Here is a 15,804-nt window from a genome sequence, read left to right on the forward strand (position 1 = left end):
ATCCACATCACTCCAATTTCATTGCCACCCCTCAGAGTTCCATCTTCTTGTTTCCTCTGTCTGCTGTGTCTAAAAACTAACTTTAAAATAAGCAAAATATTCAAAACCAGCATTGTGGTACTCTTTGCATTAATCTTATGAAAGTAAAATATGAACAAAATGCAGTACGTTGATTTATAAGGAATCTTATTCCCAAAGGTCAAGACAGCTTTACTGGCCTTAAAGTTCATACAAATAATGATTCCATTTCTTGCTTATACTACTTTTCCTATTTTGGTGCATCCTTGGTTCTTGTCTGAGTTTGGCCAATTATTCAGAAATGTAAAAATTAGCAACTGAAGTAATGGCATAACCTGATATAGAGACAATAGCTTTGGTGCAATTACATGTAATTGGGGATATTGAAGTTGACCTAGTGAAATGAAATAAAATCCATTCTCGATAAACTATGTCCTATGTGTTTGGGAATAAATGTTAGAAGTCTAATGAATTTACCCTCTAGTACAAACAGAATTGTAATAGTTCAGTGCATTCCAGAGAAAAAGGAAAATAATGTTAATTTAATAAAGATACTCATGTCAAGAAAGATGAAGACATGAATGGAATTTGGGTACATTTCCACACTTGTGGAAGTGAATCCTAAACATAAAATGACTCAGTAAATAAGTTGTGATTTTCTGCCAGGGAGAGTTGAGGAGCTGGATGGAAGATGCAGAATGAATTAAACAGTAGAGAACATTCTAGAGGAATAAATGCTGGAATGACTGCAAAATACCCTGGGATTTTTTTTTCCCCATTCTGATAGATTTCTATTTTTATTTTTTGGAGAGATATGATACATTTGACCACTTCATTTCTACACGTGATACAAAATAATAAGATCAAGCAGCCTGCTAAGAACTCAAAGCCAGATGGTGTATATGTATGTCATGCTGAGCTGATGGTTTGAAAATGCCAGCTCTGCAGAATGGCTGGAGCTGAATAACGCTTCAAGGGAATCCTACTTAAGATTCACTTGTGCATCTTCATGTGACTTTTACATTCTTAACTTCATGAATTTTAAGTTGCTGTGGACAGCATGATACATATAGGCAGCAGAGTGAAATGTTTCTAATGTGATTTGTTAGCTGTCAGCGCAAGTCAGATTTTAGCAAAGTGGCAGAAATATAAATGGTTTAACAATATTGACTAACTGCTTCTTAAATGAACAAATAACCAAAAGTCAATCCTTGCTTCTCTGCAGGAAATGATGGACTGTTCCATAATTTTTAGGTATTATCTTTTGAGTATTAGCCAGTGTGAGTTAAAAGAAAGATAGCAATACCCAACATCCCTCTGTGTCTCCTAATGTTTGGAAATTGGGAGAAAATTGTTTTGTGGTATCTCCTCTCTTTGATTTCCACATTCTTTGGGGAGGTCTTCCACAGCAGTTAAGGCATGGCAGCTGTATTGTGGTCATAAGCTAGGGAGAGCCACTGGAGAGACCTCCAGACAGTGACAGGTGGCCACCAGGTAGTGGTGAGGGGACTGCTATGTTAGGCAACACCAGTGGTTAAGAAGAGGAGTCAGCTGTAGAGATGTATAAGATTTCATAATACCATTAATCTTCTAAATTGGGCAAAATGTTTATATTTGCAGAACTTTTGTTTTTCTCTTCTGGAATATGAGATTCTCTTTCTCTCCTTCATTTGCACTTGAAATCTTCATAAAAACATCTGTTATCCAAGAACAAGTGAATCATTTATTTATTTTAAAAAAGCTTATTGAGCAATTTAAACCTGTGTTAAATCAGTTTTTGCTCCCTCCATTTTGAAGCTCAACTATGGTAGTACACATTTAAGATCATTATGCCTTCTTAGTGAACTGATGCCTTTATCATGATTTATTTTTGGTAATATCACTTATCTTGAAACCTTCTTTTGGTATTAATATAGCTATTCCATCTTTCTTACGATTAGTGTTCATATCCATTTGCTTTTAACAAATCCACATCTTTATACTTGAAGTGCTCTTTGTTTTTTAAATTCAGTCTGTCAATCTCTGCCTTTTAATTGGAAACTTTAAACCATTTGTATTTAATGTAATTATAGGCATTGCTGGATTAAAGTCTGCCGTCTTACTTTTTTTTCTCTGTGTCATCTGTTCTTTGTTTCTTTTCCCCAGTTTCTGACTTCTTTTAGATTACTTGGATATTGTTACTACTCCATTTTATTTCCAGTATTTGTTTATTATTTACAGTGGATAGAATTTCTAAATTGGCCCCCAAAGATGTCCCACTCTAATCCTGGGAACCTGTGAATGAATGAGCTACAACTCCTCTGATTACACTGATATACAAATAGTTGACCTTAAGAAAGAATATTATCCATGTGGGCCTGATCTTATTATCACATGAGCCCTTAAAATTAGAAAGCTTTTTCAGGCCAGAAGAGGAAAGCAGAAGAGAGATTTAAGAAGATCTAAAGCATAAAGAGTAATTGATATTCTGGATTTGAGTATGGAGGTAGCCATCGTACATGGATTGGAGAGCAGATACAGGGAGCTGAGAGTGACTCTGGCTGGCAGCTAACAAGAGAAGGTGAGCTTTGGTTTTACAGTGTAAAAAAGCTAAAGCTCAAGGCTTGAAAGTAGATCCTTTTCTTGAGCCTCCAAATAAGAGCCCAGCTTGGTCAACACTGCAAGTTTGCTATTGTGGTACCCTGAGCATAGAAGCCAGACTTACTTACCTAGACTTCTGACCTAAAGAACTGTAAACTAATAATTTGTGTGTTAAGCTACTAAGTTTGTGGTTATTTGTCTTTCAGCACAGGAAACCAATACACTAGCTAAAGATCTCCATTTTGTTCTTTGAGAGGTTGCTCTGCTGCTGCTGCTAAGTCGCTTCAGTCGTGTCCAACTCTGTGTGACCCCATGGACAGCAGCCCACCGGGCTTCCCCATCCCTGGGATTCTCCAGGCAAGAACACTGGAGTGGGCTGCCATTTCCTTCTCCAAGAGAAGGTTGCTCTAGGGTTTATAGTATGCATCTTTAACTTGTCACTGTTCTGCCAAATAATATTATACCACTTTATATGTAACTAAGAATTCAACAGCAGTATACCTTCCATTCCTCCCTTCTTATCTTTCGTGCTATGATTGTCATAATTTTATTTCCAAATATGTTTAAAACCTCACAATATATTGTTATATTTTTGCCTTAAGTAGTCATTTATCTTTAAAAATAAAACAGAAGATAAATTTTTTATGTTTATCCACATATTTACTATTTTAGCAATTGTCATTGTTTAGTTTAAACTTGAAGTTATATTTGGTATCATAATCTCAATTCCTTTTACATTTCTTTTAGTGAAAGTCTGTTGCCACTATTTGTGTTTGTCTGAAAAAGTCTTTCACCTTTGACGGTTTTTCCCCTTTAAGAACTTTAAAAATGTCATTTTACTGTTTTCTGGCTTGTTTTGTTTTAGAAGTCTGAGATATTTTTAATCTTCATTTTTCTGTATATGATGCCATTTTCTGCAGTGACTGTTGAGGCTTCCTCTTTTTCACAGAGTTTCAGCATTTTATTGCACTATGCTTATGTAGTTTTCTTTGTACGTGCTCCATTTTTTAGGTTCTTGTACATGTGGGTTTATAGTTTTCAATAAATTAGGAAAAACATCAGCCGTTATTTCTTCACATATTCTTTCTACATCACCTTTTGCTTCTTCAGGGCTCTAATACATGTATATTAGATTGCTTGATATTTTCTCACAGTTCACTGTTCAGTTCAGTTCAGTCACTCACTTGTGTCCGACTCTTTGTGACCCCATGAACCGCAGCATGCCAGGCCTCCCTGTCCGTCAGCAACTCCTTGAGTTCACCCGAACCATGTCCATTGAGTCGGTAATGCCGTCCAACCATCTCATCCTCTGTCGTCCCCTTCTCCTCCTGCCCCCAATCCCTTCCAGCATCAGGGTCTTTTCAAATGAGTCAGCTCTTCCCATCAGGAGGTCAAAGTATTGGAGTTTCAGCTTCAGCATCAGTCCATCCAATGAACACCCAGGACTGATCTCCTTTAGGATGGACTAGTTGGATCTCCTTGCAGTCCAAGGGACTCTCAAGAGTCTTTGGTACTGTTAATTTTTACAGTCTTTTTTTCTTTCTTTGATTCATTTTGGATAGTTTATTTTTGCTGTGTATTCAGTTTTAAATCTTCTCTTCTGTAGTGGCAAATCTATTATTCCCATGCAGTGACTTTTTAATTTCAGGTAATACCTTCTTCACTTTTAATATACAGTTTGATTCTTTACATCTTTTTCCTCTCATTGTTTTCATTTAACTTCTTAATTTAATTTAGTTGTTTAATGTTCTTGTATTCTAATTCCAATATTTCTGTCATTTCTATACCTATTTTTATTTAATTCATTTTCTCCTGGTTAAAGGACTTTCTGTTTCTCGGCATGTCTAGTAATTTTTGATTGGATGTTGGATATTGTTAAATGTTTGGATTTTGTTCTCCTCCTTTAAGGAGTATAGCATTTTATATTTGCAAGTATTTTAGTTATTCATAGATCAGCCTGATTGTTTTTTCTTTGAGGCTTATTTTTAAATATTGTTGGATTAGATCTAAAGTCACCTTTATTCCAGGGCCATTTTAGCACTGCTGTTTAAGTATTAAGTGTCTTCGGTCTCTACTGAATGCCTGTTGTAGTCTATAAGGCTTCTCTGGTAAGAACTTGAATACCTGTATATCCTAATTGGGCTCTTGAGAATGTGTATATGGGGGGTAGAATTCTCAAATGACCCTCAGTGATACTCATAGTTACATAATCTCCTTGCACTGGGTTTTGGATGATCCTGTGAGTATGATCACTCCTTTAATTATATTACTTTATATGGCCAAGGAGAATTATCCACAGTGGGCGTGATCTCATCATGTGAGCCCTTTAGAAAACAGGTTTCTCTGGCTGATTACAGAGGGGAAAAGCCAAATATATGAAAAATTGATTTCTATATTTAGTACAAATGTCTAGTTTATGGTAGGAGACAAATTTGGTACCTGTTACTTGACCATGGAATTTTAAAATTCACCTAATTCACTTGAGTTGGAGCTCACTAAATTCTGCTACTATTAGCTGATCTTTAAAATTAGAGGAAGCTGATTTGGAAGGAAGGGAATTGAAAGAAGCTAGTTAACTATATTCCAAAAGTAAGAAAACCACTCTTTTTAAAGTTATTTGGAAATGTTTCATAATAATGAAATATATAGAGAAGAATATAATAAACTTCCATATACCCAATAATCAACTTAAGAAATAAAATACTGATATAGTTGTGGCCCTTCTGTCCTTCCTTCAATCTCATCCTCCTCGTAGAGGTACTTAATTTTAGTGTTATTAATTCCATTTTACCTCATATGCATGCATCTTTGAATTTATCTTTACATTTTTTGACATTTGTTTTAGTGGTATCAATATGCAGCATTTTTTGTTTCCTTTTTTGTTTGTTTACTATTTTGTTGTGAGACTGAAAAATTGATGTGTGCTTAGAATTCCATTGTATGACTGTAGCATGATTTATCTAGTCAACTATTAAGAGATTTTAGATTGTATTCATTTATTGAAGCAGTGAATGCTGAAATTAACTTTCTTGTAGATGTGACTTCATAGTGAAGTCACTAGATAAAAGAGTAAATGAATTTTTAGATCACTAGCCACTAACGGTTTTTCTTCAAAGTGGTTTCCCCAGTTTTCATTCCTACCATAAGAGTTCTGGTTATTCTTCATCCTTATAACCCTTGGTACTGTCAGAATTAAATTATAGTAGAGAATAGTTAGATGGATGAGAAAAATGCTATCTCATTGTAATCTAAATTTGCATTTCTCTGATTATTGATAAGGGAGGACACTTTTTAATATGTTGACTACCAGATTGTAATAGAGATTATTATTCTCCAATATTATTCCCCAATTTCTCAAACCCTATTAGGGTTGACATAAAGGTCTAACATCTAAAGTCATTAAGATGTACGGTGGAAAATTTTCCCAAGTGGCAGATTATTCCCTGAGTCATTTAAGTTATTTCTGGTCATCATAGCATGATTCTTGCCAACACTTTTAATTGTGCCATGCTCAGTGTGGCAGTCTTAGCTTCTCCCACTCTGGTTTTTCTGGTTGTAAAAAAGCAAGAATCTTAAGTCATTGAAGGCAAAAGTAGGCTAAGTTATGAAGAAGAATAGAACATTATTCTGGCTAAGAATGACTAATAACAATAGGATTTGCTGATTTCAAAAGAGCCTGGTGTATTACCTGGTGATGGAATCTTCATATCTGGGAATTTTTCAAGTGGCTTAGATAAAAATTTAACCAGAATGGTTAACAAAACTGAGTGTGTCTGTGCTTTTCCAAGAGATAGAACCAAGTAATTTTGAGGGTCCTTCTCCCCGCTTTGTCCTGTGCCTCAATGAGGAACAGAACTTTCACAGATTCGTTCAACTGCCAGGATGATAATCCACTAAGAAAATTATTTTGTTATGTTTTCTAACCATAATGAACAAAATTGTATCTTGTACAAATACATCATCAGTAAATTATTTCTTGTAAATAGAACTAGAAAAATTCCCCTGAATCTGTTCTTGGTGCTAAATGGGTATGACTTTGAGCCCATGGAATATGTTTTCTGCCCTTTGCATAATTAGATTACCATCTGCCAAGATATGTTACAGTATTCTGCTTGCCTTCACTCGTAGCTCTGGATCACCAACACTTTTACCCTCACTTTAGGAATTTCATGAATATCTGGGCTCTAGCATTTCAGTGGTCTCTGTGATGGTCCAAGTAAACATGGCTATGTAAGTAATTCAATTTGTAATTGATTTTGGAATGTACAAGTTGTTGTACATTTTGGGGGAAAATGGGTAAGTTTACCTTACTTCGGAAAGATCTTATTTCATAAAGATCGAAAACTTCAAACGGAGGTCATTTAGTTCAAGTTTGAAAACAAAAAATTGCTGTGTTTCAGTCTTGATGATTGCATTCAGTTGATTTTTCTGTGATTCAAGGACTAGAAGCTTTCCACCACTTCCTTTGGTAGAAAAAGTTTTAACCCTAAGAGATTAAATCATAGGAAGGTTTTTTTTCACATTCAGACTTAATTATCTCATTTATTATTGATCTTTTTCTTTATCTTTTTCTTTGCACTTTTTAGATGTTTGTTAAATTGCACTAGTCAATGTTACTAAACCACAGATGTGATGTTTTAAAATAAGGGATATGTCATTTTGAGAACAGTTTCTGCTTGCGCATGTTTTCCATTTGTCCTTAGCAAAAATGGAAGTAGTGTTTTAATATGGATTTTCTCACCTATGATAGCAAGTTGTAAATATCCAAGCCTTTCTCTTTTTTCAGGGCCAGGTCTTTAAATGTGCTTCTCATCCTCTTACCCTATGTCATGTTGTAGAGGTATAGCTGGTTTGCTCTTCTCCAGGTTGGGTCTCTTTTGATCTTATTGACTTACTACCAATCATTGTCTCCCTCCAGGTTATCCAAGCTGTCTTTTTTGGCATCTGTGTGCTGACCGATCTTTCCAGTCTTCTGACTAGAGGAAGTGGGAACCAAGAACAGGAAAGACAGCTCAAGAAGCTCATCTCTCTCCGGGACTGGATGCTGGCTGTATTGGCCTTTCCTGTTGGCGTTGTGAGTATGATGTAAATGGCATATAACCACAAAAGAAATGGCTCTTATATTAGACTTCTCAGAGGGAAAACAGGGCTAGTTATAGGCTTCTGCACTGGGGCTGCCATAGCACAGCACCACAGACTGAGTGGCTTAAACAACAGAAATTTAGTTTTTCCCATTTCTAGAGGCTGATATCCAGGTGTCCGCAGGGTTGATTTTTTCGGAGGTCTCTCTCCTTGGCTTGCAAATGGCCTCCTTTGCCTGTATCTTCACATGCTTTTTCCTCTGTGTATCCCTGTCCCAATCTCCCCTTCTTAGAAGGACACAGTCATACTGGACCTCAGTGATATCATTTAACCTCACTTGCCTCGTTAAAGACGTTGCCTCTGAATACAGTCACGTTCCAAGATACTGAGAGTTAGGACTCCAACATAGGAATTTTAGGGGGATACAATTTAACCTGTAACGGTTTCTTAAGCAGCCCAGACTTAAAATGTATGGCTCTGTGATCATTCTTGTATTTTTGAACTTGGGAGAGGAAGTCAGTAATAGCTCATACTTCTTCACTTACTCAGTGGTGCCATTAACTCATATCACTTAAGTAAATGCTGCTTAATGTTTGATTCTACTCTGGCTTCATTGATTTCCATTGTTTTCAGTTAGATTCCCTCCCTAGCTTAACTTCCTTCACTGGTCTGTTAATCGCCCTTCATCTCTACATAGAGGGCCAGGGCACCATGAGATTCTATATATTTTAACCTGTGAAGAGCCAAAAGAATGAGAGAACACTTGTAAATTGTGATAACAAGTAAGAGCATTTTGTGTAATTCAAATAGAGAACTTTCATCGGCCACCTGATAGAAATCAGGTGGAGAAATAGAAACCCGTGTACCAAGTCCAAGGTCCTTTGTAGGCAGAGTCAGAAAGATGCTTTTTAAATCCTTCCAATGGCTCTTACTCATATTTGCCACATTTATACCTGGCTGAAGCCTCTATACATTTGTTCTAAGACCAGTTAGTGGGCACCAAGACTATTACTGAATTGCTTTTTCTGCATACTGAGTGGTGTCTTCTTGGAATGAAGTAATCCTTAGCTCTTAACAACAGGCCAAGGAAAGTAGTATGATACGGTTGTATGTCTCCTCATTCATCCTTACCCTCTGAAAATCTAGATGGATGCTCAGATTAAAGCCATCTAGCAGATCTCTCAAAATTGGTTGCTTAACATAACAGAGTTAAATACCTTATATATTATTCAATATTTCCTTCTTTAGACTTGCCTTATAAAATTCAAACACCTTCTATGAGAATACTTATCTAAGAGAAATTTTCCATTGCCATAAACTGTAAAGACCTACACTTTCTACTTGAACGGATTATCTAGAAAATCCAAGTTTCTATGTTTTCTGTTACTTTTTACCTGCTTGAAGTGAAAGTTTTAGGCACTCAGTCATGTCTGACTCTTTGCAACCCCATGGACCTATCCACCAAATCCTCCAGGCAAAAATACTGGAGTGGGTAGGCATTCCCTTTTCCAGTTTACTGCCTTGGGATTTCTATGGGCATGTCACTAATTCTGGAGATCCTCCTTGATTAGAAGGAATACAGTAGTAACACAATACAAAGGCAGATAGAAATACGATATTATCCTTTCCTCTTTGTTCTGCCCGCTTCTGTTATGTGGTGTCAGACTGTGTCTCTATGAGCTTAAGGTGTGTGTCTTGCTAGTCTAATCAAAGGTTCATTGCATATGCCCTCTAGACATTTATGACATTACTTTAGCCTAAAACATTTTATCCTGCTTGAGACTTGAGATATTTGTCCACTTTCAGTATCCTCCTTGAGTTTAGTCCATGCATGCTTTGTGATTTGTAAAAAGAATGGGAGTCTTTTTGTTTGCTTGTTTGTTTGATTTGAGTACATCCAATATTTTCTCCCATGTTTTACTATGTTTGTTGTTTTCTCTGTATTTTAAAAGAGAGAGGAAACATCATAATACCTTTATTATGCTCCTTTTTGAACCAAAAGTCGTAACATCAGATTTTCATGACATAATGTATGCACCTTTCCTAGTCGATGAACTTCACAGAGGAATATAAAGAATAAATAATGAATCAGAGATGTGCCGTTTCACTGATTTCTTTAACTCTAATTTTTTTCTTGCCTGCTAATATGTTATAGTCAATATTTGGGTGATAATTTTCCCTGTTAAAATGAGCCACTTTCCTTTTTATAGTCACTAGCATTCTACTTTTCCTGAGCTTCTTGGAGCCTCCCTCTCCTTCTGCCCCTCTCTTTTTCTGTTTCTGTCTGTCTTTTTAATATAAGGAAGAATCCTGGCCTGTAATCGCCTTGCATTTTCCATTATTTCTTACTCTGTCATTTGATTTTTTGTGTTTGTTTACCTGATTTCACACTCTAACACACAGAAATTCACTGAGGCCAAAAACCAAAATGATTGATAAATGCCTTCTTCCTAGATTTCACTAATTTTATTATAAAGTCATATTTTCAGAGGATATGAATTTGACTTTTTATAACCATTTTTTATACAATTTTAAACTCAGTGGACGTAAGTTCGAGCAAACTCCAGGAGACAGTGAAGGACAGAGAAGCCTGGTGTGCTGCAGTTCATGGGGTTGCAGAGTTGGACACAGCTGAGCAATGAAACATTAACAGTCATTTTTATCCATTTTTTTCATGTAAACATACAGTTTCATGATATTCCCTTGTCTTTCTCTCTACTTCCCAGCTTTCCTTTCAAATGAGCCCTAGTCTCTGCTGTGACCTCAGAGGTTCCCTGCCCTTCTATATCTCCCCCAGCTGCTCATTAGGATCTGGAATTCCACAGTAGTTTCATCACTTAAGACTTTCTTCCTTGTTAGCATATGAGCCCTTCCTGAAGCAGCGTCACTGGGAAACACTTGAAGAGGTGTCATCTTTACTCTTCCTGTGGCTCCTGGCCTGAGAGGGAGGTAACCAGCCCAAATGGTTCATTACATCAGACAGATGGAAATAGCAGTGATGCCCAGGACTTGTAGGAATCTGTAGTGAAAGAATGCCTATGTAGTGCAAATGACTGGTTGTAACATTTGCAATTGAACACCTTGTATCATGTTGGTTGACACAGTCAAAATGCTAAAGGGAAAATCCCAGCACTCTCCCTGTGCCCAGAAGGCCTGGGACGTGGCTTGAGCCTCTGAAGAAGGAAGATGCAGAAACTCCACTTAGAAGTTGGTGGTCAGTCCCCAGGGCCTCCAGGCTCTGACTGCCAGATGACTGCCAGCCTCACAGAGGACCTCCTTTGCTGCCTTCTCCAGCTTTCTCAGCTCCACACTTTTGTCAACCACAAGTTTGAAGGGGAAAGCAATGTCATTTTTGCTTCTTGCTGCTGTTGCTGCTGCTCCTGCTAAGTCACTTCAGTTGTGTCTAACTCTGTGCAACCCCAGAGATGCCAGCCCACCAGGCTCCCCTGTCCCTGGGATTCTCCAGGCAAGAACCCTGGAGTGGGTTTGCTTCTTGGTGCAGGGCAAAAGGGCTTCCCTTGTCATGCTAGTGGTAAAGAACCCTCTTGACAGTGCAGAAGACATAAGAGACGTGGGTTCGATCTCAACATGGGTTGAGAAGATCCCTTGGAGAAGGGCATGGCAAGCCACTCTGGTATTCTTGACTGGAAAATCCCATGCACAGAGGATAGGATCTTGGCAGCCTACAGTCCATAGGGTTCCAAAGAGTTGGACATGAAACTGAAGAGACTTTTAGCACACTAGCCACAAAGGCAGTGGGCCTGAAAAGAGGGCAGAATGGCAGCTGAATGGATCACTTCTGCTCAAAGTTTCCCAAAGAGTCCTCTCCACCCTAAGCTTTTCCGGACATTTCCATTATTTCTGTCTCTCTCACCTCAGCTGCAACTGTGGCAGCAAGACAGACCTGGGTAGGTTATCTAGGACTTGTATTTTTTCCACTAATGCTTCCTCCAATAACAAGGTTAATTGAGAGCCGACAGTAATTGTTTTGTGTGGGCATGAAGCGCTAAGTATGATTCTGTGACCCATGGACCTGATGCCTCTACTTCACGCAGTCTGTCTCTCTCAAGGATATATAAAAGTAATGAAGCATTCCAACCCAAGATAATTGAGGTGAAGCTTTGTTTCAGCATAACCTTGAAGAAACCAGGCAGGGTTGCTTGAGTGAACAAAGCATGTATCATCCTGATTTGTGTAGATTCCCATAAATGCAAAGCTGGCTTTGATTAGTGATGCTAATGGCCGGAAACCACCACCACTCCCAAAGCCTTGCAGCTCATTTTTGCAGGGACAACCCCTGAGAGGCTCATCTTACCATGTGCAGTTCATTTCTGAACCCTGTCACCCTTTTAAAGAAGCATTACAAATAATTCTATGACATTGTGTGGTCTGGGAGCACTGAAGTTTATTAGGAGCAATCAAACCAAGAATGTCTTTTGTCTCCCGTGAGTTCCGTGGACTTTCATGCTGGCAGATACTCTTCTAGTTAAGAGAATAGGCTAAGGCTTTCAACCAAAAATAAAAAGAAAATAAGAGTAGTAAAAAATGAGTATGATGAGTATGAAATTGCCTCTTTCAAAAGTCCTAAATATGTCCCCAACTGTAGGCCTGAGCAGCTCGTTTAATGATGAAGAACAATCATATTTTCCATCAGTTCAAGTCTGTGCATCCCATTCATCCACAGCTGCTCAGCTTGCAGGATGCGCATAATCCGCAGTCACCACCTTCTTGGTACACCTTTGTCCCTGGCCTCACTTAGGTAGCTCTAGACCCAATGTGAGGTTGCTGCTTAACTAACTTTGGCAGGTAGGTGATGATGAAGATGTACCTGTCTAAAAAAATAGGGAACCATCTGAGAAAGTCCTGTAAATTTGAATCTAGTCTAACCTAGGGTGGGATCCAAGATATTGTGAGCAAACCAGCGTGTGCCTGGATGAGCTTTTCTGGAATTTGAGGTTTTCATTTGAGTTTAGTTTCAGAGCTGTTAAGTAACCCTTTTCTGGTGTTATAATCATGTTTTTATAAAGATTTTATTAAGATTTAACATGGAACAACTTAGTCTAGATCCCTGTAAAACTCACTTTTGCTTATGATGGAAACTGTGTGGTACCTGCTTCTTTGGGAAACATGGAAAATGCAAATTGAAATTTTAGATGCATACTCAAAGAAAAAGTATCTAGCAATTATTTTCAAAATGAGATTCTTCAAATTCTTCATTTATTGATACACTAGCTAACTAAGCCATCCTTCAGAAAAATTTTTTGATGCATATGAATTTAGATTGTCATATTCTACAATTAAAAAAAAGTTCATTTCTGATTTTCAGAGGTAAGAGATTAGCTTAAATGGAAAACAAACTTATTAATGAATATTAGTTACTAATATCAATGTCTGTTAACATAACACAAAGGAAGGAAATTTGGTTCCATTTGAGACTGTAAATAAAAGCAAATGTCTTTTCTTCTATTTTGATATTAAGGGAAAACTTGGGATTAAATACACTTAGTATCTCCTGATCCTCTCTTTATTAAATTTTCACACAAGTGCCTGAAATCAAACTTTTCTATTTTTTCTTTAATCCTTCATTGATGTTTTAAGTTTCTTCCAATGCCCTTTCTAGTCACCTTTGAAGTTAAGAATATAAAAACTGCTAGGTCATATTTTATGGTTAAACCTCATTCTTTGATGTTGAGTCAGTCTCAGGCTTTACCCCTGTGCTGAAATGAGTGTGCATTGAGTGGTGCAAGGGGGAAGGTTTAGAGATGAGGATTCATTCAAGATCAGTAAGCAAAAGGAGCATTTTCCTCCCATTGCAGGAGAAATGCTCAGAAGACAATCATTACCTAACCTAGGTTAGTTGCCTCTGATCACCTTTTTGATAGTCTTTTCAAAAGACCAAGGACGTTATATGACCAGTCAGATATACCTGATAGGGAACTGAGTTGCTTCTTAATCATCTTATATATTGTTCTCTGCTAAATGAAAACCAAAGATTTTCTGCATAGTTGAACCATTTAATTTGTCACATTCATGCTAACACAGCAAAGTCAGCTTGCAAAACAAATTCCTTCAACACAAAATATAACCGCACTTTTAACAAAATTTTACTATGACCCACTCATTTATAGGTAGAGCATTCAAAGAATGGAAGTTTATTCAAATCAATAGTTATTTATGGGTATGTGGAGCTTCCCAGGTAGTGCTAGGAGCCAAGACAGTATTGACTGATTTTGCCTTTCAGGGTCTCACACTCTAAAGAAGGTGACTTTATATAAGTTATCTCAACAAGTGAATTAAAAGAAGACATGAAGAGTATAACAATACATATAAGTATAGAAGTAGCCTGCAAGGACATGGAAGCAACCTAGATGTCCATCAGCAGACGAATGGATAAGAAAGCTGTGGTACATATACACAATGGAGTATTACTCAGCCATTAAAATGAATACATTTGAATCAGTTCTAATGAGGTGGATGAAACTGGAGCCTATTATACAGAGTGAAGTAAGCCAGAAAGAAAAACACCAATACAGTATACTAACACATATATATGGAATTTAGAAAGATGGTAACAATAACCCTGTATGCGAGACAGCAAAAGAGACACAGATATAAAGAACACTCTTTTGGACTCTGTGAGAGAGGGCGAGGGTGGGAAGATTTGGGAGAATGGCGTTGAAACATGTATAATATCATATATGAAATGAATCGCCAGTCCAGGTTCAATGCATGATACTGGATGCTTGGGGTTAGTGCACTGGGATGACCCAGAAGGATGGTATGGGGAGGGAGGAAGGCAGGGTTCAGGATGAGGAACACATGTACACCCGTGGCAGATTCATGTTATTGTATGGCAAAACCAATACAATATTGTAAAGTAATTAGCCTCCAATTAAAATAAATAAATTTATATTAATTTAAAAAAAGAAGTAGCCTAAAAGATGGAGAAGGCAATGGCAGCCCACTCCAGTTCTCTTGCCTGGAAAATCCAGTGGATGGAGGAGCCTGGTAGGCTGCGGTCCATGGAGTTGCTAAGAGTCAGACACGACTGAGCAACTTCACTTTCACTTTTCACTTTCGTGCGTTGGAGAAGGAAATGGCAACCCACTCCAGTGTTCTTGCCTGGAGAATCCCAGGGACGGAGGAGCCTGGTAGGCTGCCATCTATGGGGTTGCACAGAGTCAGACACGACTGAAGTGACTTAGTAGCAGCAGCAGCAACCTGCAAGAAGAAGGAATTTATTTTAGTGAGTAGAAAGTCGTGAAAGACTTCCCAGAAACGATGATATCAGAGCTCTGTTTTGAATAATGACTAAAAACTTACTGGACGTGTAAGTTAGTGATGCTTTCAGCTGTTAGAAGCAGAGTATCACCAGATATTCATCTGGCTCACTTTTTCACATCATTCAAGACTGCTCAAATTATTTCACCTCAGAACAGCTTCCATGAGTAAACTTTATAAATTAGCCCTTGTCGGTCTCTGTCCCCTTAACTTGCTTTGTATTCTCCATCATGATTACTGCTACCAGGCACATTATATGTTTATTCTTTTATTTCTATGGTTTGTCTTCTCTGACTTGGTACATGTTCTGTGAGGTTAGAGAGCTTGTGTGTTTGGCTTACTGCTATAACCCAAGCATCAGAAGCAATGTCTAAATAATTTAGTGTTTTTTGAGTGACTATCCAACCAACTGTGGTTTAAACAATAAATATATTCAGGATCTCATAAAATAAGAAGTGTGTAAGCAGGAAGTTTTAGGGTAATATGGCTCAGTATTATCTTTTGAAGCTTATGTATTTTCTGTTTTCTACTTTTCTGTCTCTGGAGTGCTGACTTTCTTTGAACTTGCTACTTTCAATCTCTGAAGGGCTGATGAACCACCACCTACTGTATGCTTTGCAACCATATTCAAGGCAGGTAGAGGAAGACACTCTTAAGGGAGCTCTCCTCAAAGGGTTTGTCTTTTCATCGTACAAGTAACCTTTCTCAGAAGCTCCATCAGCCAGCGTCCCCATAGGTCTCATTGGTGAGGACTGTCCCGTGGCTCTAGCCAGCTGCATGGAATGCTGGGAAAGCAAGTAGGAGAAGCAAGGAATGAGGTCACCATAAGGGCTTAAATTATTC

The 15,804-nt window shown here is 37.8% G+C and overlaps 1 protein-coding gene across 2 annotated transcripts in view; it reads left to right on the plus strand.

Annotated features, from left to right (window-relative positions):
• AIG1 (androgen induced 1) overlaps positions 1-15,804 on the plus strand; it is a 257,957-nt gene that overhangs the window by 71,280 nt on the left and 170,873 nt on the right. For both annotated transcript variants that reach the window (XM_018053284.1, XM_013966567.2), the window contains exon 2: positions 7,517-7,672. In XM_018053284.1, coding sequence (XP_017908773.1) covers positions 7,517-7,672 — 156 coding nt within the window. The remainder of the gene's footprint in view (positions 1-7,516; positions 7,673-15,804) is intronic.

This window comes from Capra hircus, chromosome 9, assembly GCF_001704415.2.
Source record: "Capra hircus breed San Clemente chromosome 9, ASM170441v1, whole genome shotgun sequence".
NCBI classification, from domain to species: Eukaryota; Metazoa; Chordata; class Mammalia; order Artiodactyla; family Bovidae; genus Capra; species Capra hircus.